This window comes from Fulmarus glacialis, unplaced genomic scaffold (assembly GCF_000690835.1).
Source record: "Fulmarus glacialis isolate BGI_N327 unplaced genomic scaffold, ASM69083v1 scaffold42847, whole genome shotgun sequence".
Taxonomy (NCBI): Eukaryota; Metazoa; Chordata; class Aves; order Procellariiformes; family Procellariidae; genus Fulmarus; species Fulmarus glacialis.
In genome coordinates this window covers 8,813-20,032 of record NW_009223317.1, presented here as the reverse complement: position 1 = coordinate 20,032, position 11,220 = coordinate 8,813, and the positions used below count along the sequence as shown (strand labels likewise).

The 11,220-nt window shown below is 42.3% G+C and overlaps 1 protein-coding gene across 1 annotated transcript; it reads left to right on the top strand.

Moving 5' to 3' along the window:
- Positions 1–825: 825 nt before the first annotated feature.
- On the top strand, positions 826–6,787 carry SLC16A12 (solute carrier family 16, member 12; the record flags this gene model as incomplete). Its single annotated transcript, XM_009581765.1, has 4 exons — positions 826–969; positions 3,425–4,010; positions 5,137–5,396; positions 6,525–6,787. Coding segments are annotated over 4 exons (1,253 nt in total), but the record flags the coding sequence as incomplete, so codon positions are not given.
- Positions 6,788–11,220: the final 4,433 nt, after the last annotated feature.

Sequence of the window (11,220 nt, the reverse complement as noted above, 5' to 3'; positions counted from 1 at the left end):
GATTCTCTAGGAGAATGCCATGGGAGACATGCATCAATGCAGCAGTTGTACTGAATTTCTTATGAATTTCTTTATTACTTTCAAATTGTACAGCTAGGTGAAAATCCATGCCCTAATCCTGTGGAAGAGGGTTAATCCATGACAATTGCTACAAAGGCACAGGGACACAGCTGGAATGAGACATTGAGACATAGCAGCTCTCCTGTGTCAGCCAGGTTATATCTTGGGGAAAAAAGAGAAATAAGGATAACCTTGTCCTGGCATTGCAGGTAGCGAAGAGGGAGAGGGCTGGTGATGACACCCCATGATGGAGGCAGGGTGATCTGGGAGCCATCAATGTTGGAGAAGTGCAGAGAGGGTCCAAAAGATGTGAGACCTCTCCTGTTTGGGTCTGATGCAGAGCCCTCAAGGCCAGGGAGAAGCGAGGAAGGATGCCTGAAGTTACTGAGGGCTGAAGTGCAAATTCCACGTGGGGGAAGGTCTCAGTGTTGTACGTGTGGAGTAATGAACAGTGTGGGCTGTCGCTGTGGCCTCTCTTGACCCCAAAAACTGCAGAGTAGCTGTGTCCCGTAATGACTTTGGTCTACTAAAACGGCTGCTGAGAAAACTACTGTAAATTTCAGTTTTATCCTGACTTTTAGGAAAATGATTTTTAGAAGTTTTTTGGTGCTCACACCACTGTGATGGGGGGGAGGTTGGAAGACCACTCTATAGCTGTGATCACCATTTTCTCCTGCTTGCCTACTTCTTTCTTTTCCTTGATGACTGTTGCAACAAACTGTGTGTGAGGACCTGCCATTAACTACCAGCTTTGTTTCTTTGAAGCCCCGCTTGGGAGTTTAATCAGTAATCATGTATCCTGCCAAGTTGGTATCATGCTAGGAGGCCTGCTTGCATCTGCTGGACTAATTTTGAGTTCATTTGCCACCAGCCTGGAACATCTCTACTTATCATTAGGAGTCCTTACAGGTAGGAAGCATTCAGCCCCTTTGTTCCTGCCAGGAAAACAACATGGGAATCTTAAAAATGATAGTCCTTCCTTCAGGAAGGAAGATCACCCTCAGGAAGAGGGGTGATCTCTTCTCTGTGTCATATTGCCACCGCACTGGTCAACAGAGATACTCTGACCTGTTCCCTTCATTGTAAAAGAGAGGCTTTGGCTGCCCCTGTGAGGGCTTCAGCACTCAGTGAGTCTCATACAGCCCAAATGCAGCACGCTGCAAAAGCAATTCTTTAACTTCTGTTAGAGGGAGGACTATGGATGAAGTTCTGAAATTATGGGAGGTCAGGAAGGACTCCTGTTGCAGGTGATACACAAAAATGTTTCCTTTTTTGCCTGTGATTTGGGAAGAGTCTGTTATGGTAGGAGTTCTAGACTGCCTCAAAATATCTGCGTATTAAAAAAAGTTTAAATCAAAACAAAAGAGTAAGTGGGCACAGGAGCACTGGGTGAATACCTGGTACCTCAGCTGTGCATCTTTTGTCTGCATTACATTCCATTTGAAAAGCAAACAAGTTGCTGGTTGGTAGTGTTGCTGTAGCAGTTCCTCCATTTGCGTTCAGGTATGGTGGTAACAAATATCTTTGCTCTGTCCTATCTCACTGTGTTTGCTGTGCACAGGGGAACTTGAGAGGTGCCCATGGTCACACTGACATTCCTTCCTCATTAATACTGACCTGGTAGCCACGGTGATATAAGCCCTTGTACTTGGTCCCCTGCTGTTTAGTAACAAGTTGGTGGAATTACTGCAGTTCACATGCTGCCAACAGCTTATTTGTTTAAAAAAAAAAAAAAATCCTTATTGTAGTGCCTGTCACTCCTGTATTACAGTGTTAATCTTTGACAAATGTATTCATAACAAATAAAAAGGCTCCTTGTAACTCGAGGGACTGCCACATACCATGCTAATGCCACTGAGGCGTCCTTAGCAAGAACTGCTGTGAATACTGAGGTGGAAAAGCAGTTGCACTTCGTATCTGGAGTTGTAAAGAGCCAATTCTACACGCAGTTAACTTCTAGTCTGTGGGGACTGATTAATGGAGAGGTGAACTGTTGGTAAAGGCTAGAGGTGGTGCCCCAAGCCAGAGAGGAGGTGGGAGCATAACTGGTGAAGGTCTAAATCCATAAAAGCTGCAGGACTTGAAACTGTGAGGAGTGAAGCGGAGGTGAGATGGGGGAGTAGCAATAAGTAGCAGAGTTCCTTCTAAGTAGTATGAAAAAGTTTTCAGCCCCAAACTTTGTATTTCCACTTTTCACAGGACATTTATTGGCTTTTTTGGGGACCTATTTCCCCTTGCCAACTCACTAAAAAATAAATGGTATGTACGCCAAATACAGTATGATTTTCACAGCTTTCGAGTGATGATGTCTAGCTCAGGGCTGCTCCTCTGGCTCTGCTGCCCACACAGGTCCAGCCCCAGCTCTCTGCCCTGCTCCTCCCTTCACCTCCTGAGGGGTGCCAGAGTGGGCACCCCCAGCCCGGAGTCCCTCTAATCCACTTACCCTCTCCTGGCAGGCTTAATGCCTGCCTGGCACAGTGCGGCCTTTCAGGAGGATGTGGCAAGCTGGTTACGGCGCCGGGTGATTATCTCCTCTATTGGCAAGTTCTGCCAAAGGCAGTGGGGACCGTTTTACCGTCAGTGTAGGACATGCTCCAAAACCCTTGTCAGGAACTCATTTCTGCAGCTGATTCAGAACTATATGTTTTAGTGTTAGGGCGAGCATTTGATGATTAAAATCTGCTCTCTGGTTTTGCAGCAGAGACCACAATCTTTTTCCCAGTCCAAGAGATGGATCTTCCTTGTTTTTCTAAATTGGACATGGCTTTGTTTTCTGAGGCTTTTCCTCCCTCTTCACTTGTAGGCAGGGATTTAAAATGGTCAGGACTCCAAGCACCTGCTGCGTGGAGTTTGTTTAGCTGACTAAAAAAGGTTTATTGTAGAATATTAGTAACAGGGACAGACTCCTTGTACTGTGTTTCAGAGACCTGAAAATTAATGTTCAGGGTTGCAACAGACTGAAACACAAAGTGGTGCCTCATCAGGACAGTGTGCCCAGTGCCAGCATCTATGCAGATCCCGGGGCAAGACCTCATCTTGCATCCAGGAGAGGCTGACACACTATTTCTCTGATGTTTATTGATCGTCCTTGTTCTTGTTATTAAGTGAACCCCATCACTTCTTTCTGAGCCTTGTTACCGTGGATTAATGATGATCTGTTAGGTTTGTCAAGTCAGTGACCCTGACAGTGGAAGAAAGGAGTCATCCTGGTTTCTCTTCACACTGTGGCTGAGCTGTGTGATACAGAACCAGAAAAAGTTTCCTATGCATTTGTGCTAATGAAAATAGGTTATGTAGTTTAATTTAATGTGTTCCGTATGTCATGCTCCGTATTAAGCCATCTGCACTGTGCTTTCTCTTCTAGGACTTGGGTTTGCACTCTGTTATTCTCCAGCCATCGCGATGGTGGGCAAATATTTCAACAAAAAGAAAGCGCTGGCCTATGGAATAGCCATGTCAGGAAGTGGAATCGGTACCTTCATCCTGGCCCCCATGGTCCAGCTCTTAATCGAGCAGTTTTCCTGGCATGGAGCTTTACTCATCCTGGGAGGTTTTGTTTTAAACCTCTGTGTCTGTGGTGCCTTGATGCGGCCTATTGCTCTTAAGGAGGACCATAAAACTGCTCCTGAGTTTCTCGAACAGGATTATGTCCCCGAAGCACAGAAACGAGACTTAAAGCGAATGTCTATCTGTTCACCTTTAATCAAAGCGTGGTCTCATGAATCTTTATGTTCATGGAAGGAATATGACTTTTTACTGATGCCAGGCTTCATGGTGCTGGCAGTGTCAGTTTTATTTATGGCATATGGCTGTAGCCCTCTTTTTGTCTACCTAGTGCCTTATGCTTTGAGCGTTGGAGTGAGTCATCACCAGGCTGCCTTCCTCATGTCCATACTTGGTGTCATAGACATCATTGGTAATATCACCTTTGGATGGCTAACAGACAGAAGGTAATGGCTTATGGCTAAGCAAGTATAAGCTTTAGCTGGTGGCAGGCTGGATGCAAGTGAGGTATAATACATATAAACGATAACATTATGGACTTTTTCTGTAGGATATGTAACTTTTCAAAAAATCCCAACAACACACAGTCTAACTTTCAGAAATGCCTACTATTTAATGTTTTTGTCTCTTCTGAATTTGTTCAATCCTGCTGGTTTAATTTCTTTTTCTCCTGAAGAAATGATGTGTTTGTGCAGAGCTGTTGCATTTGACAGTGGAAATGTAACCCCCTGCCTGAGGTATGTTGAGTGTGATCCCCTGTACCTATTTCCTAAAGGATCTCACTCTACTTCCTCTGCCTTTCCATCTCTTTTGTGCTGCTGGGGAGGCACACAAGTCATAGAAAAGGGTCAAGGGTCTGGCCCAATACTGTCAGGCATATACTCAGAAGAACTGACCTAAAATTGTTATACATTTTCCAGTATATGAGAACTCACTGTGCTTTGTTAACTCAGCTCACTCCAAACATCTGTGCGCAGGATCTGTAACATCAGTAGAGACTGGCTAAATTAAGAAGGATTTTGATTCTAAAGGACACATTCTTTGTGCGTATTCGGTTTGTGGGGAAAAAATCAATCATCAGTTTTGTGGGGCTGGGAGAAAGGGAATTGCCATCTCACTCAGCTCATGCTATCTCCAGTGTTTAAGGCCTGATGCGAAGGATGACAGCTAAGAGAGGTATACTGTAATATTTTTTGCATAATACTGGGAGCACCTTGCTGAGCTGGGATGTAAAGCCTGATGGAATACTGCTTTGAACATTGAAACTTCAGAGGGCTGCAAAATCCTGGCAGCGGAGCAGCTCCCCTCACTAGTGGCAGGCCGAAGAACACGGCAGACAGCATGGGCTGCTGCTTACCAGATGTTTCTGCAGCTGTAGGTGGGCAGTTTTCCCTACCTGGGCTCATCAGTATTGAGCTTTTTGTCTTGAAGACTGTGTAAGAAAATTGACTTAAATTTGAGCTAGAAGAGAGAGGGGGGGAGAGAGAGACTGAAGTGCTGCAAGCCAGGGCATAGAAACTGAGATGCTGTGTCCAGTGCCAATCTTTTTCAACTCTGTTTTGAAATTTGCAGGTGTCTGAAGAAGCATCGGCACTTTTGCTACCTCTTTGCTGTGGGAATGGATGGCCTCTGTTGTCTTTTCCTGCCAGTTCTCAAAAACTTCCCCTTGCTTGTGCCTTTCTCATTTACCTTTGGCTACTTTGATGGAGCCTATGTAACACTGATCCCTGTTGTGACGGCAGATGTAGTGGGAACTTCTTCCTTATCATCAGCACTGGGTGTCGTGTATTTTCTGCATGCCGTTCCATATCTAGTGAGCCCGCCTGTTGCAGGTCAGTTCACAAATGACTTTCCTATAGTCTTATCACTACTTCAGATTTACATGTTGGTGTGATGTAAAAGGAGAGGAAGGACAGCAAATGCCCACTGAATGTGGAGGTAGACCCTGGGCAGGGAAATAACACACCTAGACCTTCATAAGACTCTAGATCCCACTTAAGCCCTGTCTTGATGGGATGGTTTCTAACTATAGAGCGAATTGAAATGTAAAAAACAAAACAGTATGGAATGGGGCTTCTAAAAGCTGTTACATCACCACTTCATGTAGTTCAGAAATTATGCAAGTAGAAGGAACAAAAGATTTCACCGTGAAATTACACGATTTGGAAAATGTAACCTAAAGAGAGTTTCATTCCAAGGTTGGTTTTGTGCAGAGGACTTGATCTGTTCATCTCCAGACTGCTTTCAAGAGGTGGGTGAGTCAGCTTTACTACTGTCTGGTCACAGGCTCATCACTGTAATATCTAACCATCATTTTCCCCATCGATTCCATTAAGGTGAAGTAAGGATGAGAGCTGTAGTCCTATTATTCTTTAGAAACAACTTGACACAGTTTCGAATATTGTGGAAGGACAGAGATCTTTTTTCAAACAGCCATATATATATATGTCTTGCATATTTTGTCTGCTGTTCACATCAATTCCCAATTAATCTCTGCTTCTGAAGCTTTTAATTTAATTTTCCATAGCAAAAATCATTGCAAAATGGAATTATTTTAAGTGATGCATGAGGCTAGGGCATAACTCACTAGATGTTTCTGTATGAGGATCTCATGCACACAATATTTAATCCCAGGGCTCTCTAAGCATGTCTGAAGACTGCCAGTTAAATCCATGCAGCTGAAAGATGTTTATTTAGTATTGTGGTGATGACTGCTGTGCCTTTTCTCACGGGTTTGACCTCTAAACAAAAGCCCATAAAAATCTTATCTGCCTACTGAGGGCAAATCCCTCCCTGCCCCAGGAGGTAAAAGTACAGTGACGGTGATTTAAACCCGTATTGTTTGATTGTATTTATATGTGATAACTCCAGAAGTTTATAAAACTCCTGTTGAGCACAGGATTTGTAAATTACCAGAATTTTGGTGGGCCTTTAAAAACCCATGATTTGTTTTCCTACAGGTTGGCTTGTGGACACAACTGGCAGCTATACTGCATCATTCCTCCTGTGTGGATTTTCTATGATATTTAGTTCAACATTATTGTGCTTTGCAAGACTAGCAAAGAAAATCAAAAGAACGCATTTGCGGTCGCTCACCAATGATACTGGCACCAAACAGCACATCTGGACAAATGGAGCAATAGCTTATTCTGTCACAGCAGAATTAGACCAAAAGGATGTTGAATTTTTGGCTGTGGATATGAACAGCTACAGCAACAGATGACAAGTGCTGTCAGGATTCAGCACTGCACAGCCGTGACTGAGACGGAGGTGGCTCTGTAGTGTTACGCTGCTGAAGATATTACTCCTGTGAGACAAGGCATCTCTCAATTAGATTTTCTGCCATGTTTTAGTTGGCTAAAATCTACATACAGCAACAGTAATACCAAGTTAATGCAGTAATAGAAGAAAGCTAGACTGAAAATAAAGAGAGTTTGTAGATATAAATGTTCACAGATGTATTTGAAATGCAATATGTTGACTCCATAGGTAATCTCAAAGATGATAATTGGCTATAATCAAAAGAAAACTATAATGTAATCAGTCACCAAAACTGAACAATAAGTTTAAATTATTTCAAAAATAGTATTAATAAAATAACCTTTTTGTGTGCTGGTCTATTATGTTTCAATGGACTAATCACACACACTACCAAAAAACCTCCATATTTATCAGTCTGCATTAAACTCTTTGCAAATAACTGTTTCAAATGCCAAAGTCTTTTTTTTTTTTTTTTTTTTTATATAAAATCTGGCAGAAAACTGTGATTTATGCTGAAAGTATCTCTGGAGCAGCTTTAATTTTTACAGTGTGCCTGAATTTTGTACATAAGTTGCAATTTAATTTCAAATATGGTTTTAGACCTACTTTCCCAAGCCCCCTACAGCAAAATTTTGAGGTGGTTGCTGCTTTTCTTCCTGGATATCTTTAAAGCTTGAATTTCTAAACTTTGACATTCCAGGTGTGATCCTCCAGCTGATCCGTGTCTGGGAGGGTGGAAGAGGTGCTCTGGCTCCTCTACTATCTGAAGAGGAGTAAATTTGTGCCAGGGGACTAGGCATGCTGGTAGGCAAACCTGCTTTAGCTGCATTAGTTGGAAGAAGCCCAGGCGACCAGAGAGGCTCATGTTTTTCCAAATACAGAGCCTCTTCCTCCTGTAAAATCAGCAGTTGTTGAAGAATTTTAGAGTCCGGGCAAGCAGATGACTGAGAAACTGCCCACTCCACAGCCTAGTAGTAAAGAGGATGTTGGCAGACAAAGTTGTTTCTGCGTATTCCAGTGGCAAGTCTGTCTCTTCTTGGACCCAGGAGCTGTATCTTCAGATGGTGCAAATTACTCATTTGGGCCAACTGAAGAGCTGACCAGATCACTTGTCCTGGATGGCCAGAACACAACAGCTGCAATTTACTGACGGTTTCCTGCTACTTGTGTGAGGAATATACTACAGCTGGCTGCTTCACGGGAGCTGTATACTCAATGTAGCTCATGGGGTAAATTACTCCTGTGATGATTTAATAAATAATGGGATGCTTCCGCATTTCCAGAGTGAAACTGTTGTCAGCCATGTAGGAACTTCACATTCTGCAAAGCAAATCACTTCTGTGTTTTGATGCTTTATAAAGCTGCATTCTGTTCATTAGCAAATTGATCAGAGTCCAAATAATTTTTGTCAGTGCTGAACTAGTAGTTTTGTTAATCATCTGCAGTGTATTCAATGGTTGCTCATGGTGTCCTATTCCAGTCTGTGCCTCAGAAGGGAAAGCAAAATAGACTGATCTTCACAAATTTGATTTAGATCAAGAGTAAAGCCATAGTGGTATAATGTATTTTTTTTTATATATATGTATAGTTCGTGTATCAAGTAGTTCTATTATTCATGCATATTTCAAATATAACGTATTAAAATTGTTTGACTTCAGTTGTCTGTGCTCAAACAAAGCATTTCTCGCTGCCCTGCTTCAGAAGTGTGGTCAGAGCCAGTAGCATGACTTACATGCACAGACCACAGATTAAGAGATGAGAGTGCAAAAACTGCTTAAAACTAATGAAATAACCTTTTTTCAGCTCTGTGTGGCAATTGAGTCCTGGGCCCTAGTTTTGATTTTAAGATACATTCATTAAAAAAAAAAATTATCCATGAGTATTTCTTAATGAGTTAGGAAAAATATGCAGATTTGGGAGGAAAAAAAAAGGTGGCTTTATTAATTAGTAGTGATGAAGATATTGTTTTAGATCTTAATGCAAAAGTTTATATAAAAAAGTATACAAAGGTCTACAAAGAAGATAAGCTATTTCAGCAAGTTATAAGTTACCACTGTCATTTACTTTACAAAAATTGAATTACTTTTTTTACCACATCATGCCATATCAGCAGTTGTTCATGCCAAAACTGAGTATTATAAAAGCATGTTGGAATAATACTATATGCATTTTTATCCCCGAAAACAATACTGTGTAATACATTATTAGCATTTTTTGAATTTTTTTTTAATTTCAAGATATTTTTTCATAGGCTTTTCTGTTTTGTGTTTAACTTATAATTAAGGCAGTATTTCTTGTTTTAAATACCTAATTCAGCAGAAAACATTCAACTGGTTTTATGCACAGACCTTTTGTAGAAAATGATAGAATTATTTCAGGGTTTTCTAACACTGTTTCTGCTCTGAATTAAGCCAATGGACAAAAGCTTATATACCAGAATAATGCTTTCTGATGCATTTCACACTGTGAAATATCAGCCCTGTCATGAATCTCTCCAGCTCAGAAACAGAAGGAAGGAAGCATAACAAGAAATGACCTGCGAGTGGAAGAAATGGGAATACAATCCAGGTTTGCAAAGCCTCATGCCAAACTTCCGTCCCCTGGTCCACACAACCCAAACTGAACAGCTCATCTTCATCCTGCTATGTGAAATGTTTCAGGCGGTGCATTATGGAAGTCTCCAGATTATACCGTTTTTAAAAAGTGATTTATTGTATCTGCAATGTTTTTTTCAGAGATTATCATGTCCAGGCTGTTCTCCACAGAGGATACTTCCTGGCATGGCACGGTGCAGCAGTAGGTAGAGATACCTGGGCCAGCTGTGAACCATTTCCCCGGCTAACAATGCATGTTCCCACCAGCCCTGTTGAGCACCGATGGATACGAGCTTGAATGGGGCACTGCACCGCTGAGCCTGTCTGGCTTCCTGGGACAGCGTGGATTTGGCTGGAGTAACATCTGTCCGAGACAGAAACAGACGGATCCTACCTCAGATGAATCCTGCCTGGCGTAATACTCTATTCCGTGCAGTGAACGGGGATTCAGTGTAAGTAAGTGAAACGGCTTACAACTGCTGAAGTTATCCCAACTGTTTCCATTCCATGAGGTTTGAAATGGGGAAATCATCATTCTTTTGAAATTGCTTATGTTCTAGTGATGATTTTTATCAGATCAGCTTTGGAACATTTAATGAATTGTACCTTGAAAAATTGTGTGAAAACGGCACTGGAAAAGTCAAGTACTGTCTTTTGAAAAATAACCTTGTTTTCAGAAAAAAAGGGAAAACTTTGAGCCTGAAACATTTCTGCCAGCTTGGATGATAATTTTATCTCCTGAAAAACAAAGGTTGTCTGTGCTACTATATGGTGAATATATTTTATATTGCCACAACAACTCCTTGTTTGCTTTCTGAAGTGTTACAAATTTATGTGAGAAGGAAGAGCTTGTTTAAGTTAAGCTGTAACAGTACTTCATGGTCAGCATAACAAAGTCCTAATTCAGGATTGCCTCGATAAATAATACCTTCTTCTAAGTGACTATTCTGGTGTATTGCAGTAGAGTTTTCTATATTATTAAGAAGGTTTGATTAATAAATGAATACTTCCTGAAGGGCTATCTTCACTCCTTTTTTCCCTGCACCGCCAGCGTAGGCTCCAGTGATGTATTCATACTTGGGTCCGAATCGAGAGGTGTTCAGCGTCTGTATGGTTCTGGTTTTGCCCATTGGACTTGGACACTGCAAAATGTGTGTTTCGTTTTGTCCACTTCCCGATGCTCAAGCTCAGCCTCTTCCCTGTGTCGCCGTGCCAGGCAATGCAGCAGCACCACCCTGTGGGAAATAACATTTCTCCTCATTTACGAGACACTAGGCAAGAACTAGAAGGCAGTGTTCGCGCAGAGCATCCCCAGGTAGTGCTGCGGTCCAGTGCAGTCTCCAGAGCCCGAAGAAGGTAAGGCACAATAAATAGATTTCTTGCATCACTACGTCTCACAGTCAATTTCTTTGCTGTGGAGAAGATTGAGCCGCTCTGACTCTTCATAAAAATTCAGGCTCACGTTTTTTTCAAAATACTTTATTGCTTCTCCTTATTTCTGCAAGGTTCTTTTTCCAGGAGAGAGGCAGGAGAGGCCCTGGTGGCAGGCTGTGGAGGGGAGCACGGATATGCCACCACAGCTTTGGGAACCTGCACCACCTCTTCCTCGAATTCTTCCCTGCTGCCCTCCATGCCCTCAGGAGGGTTTGGATGGCAACGATGCTGATGTCAGAAGCCTCAAGATTGAGAAGGGCAGTGAGGTCGCCTAACATAGCTGAGCACACCACCACCAGTTCCTGACTTCAACCCTACTGTTGTTCCTACCAGCTTTCAGGAGTGGTGTGTCAGTCCTGCTTCCAGT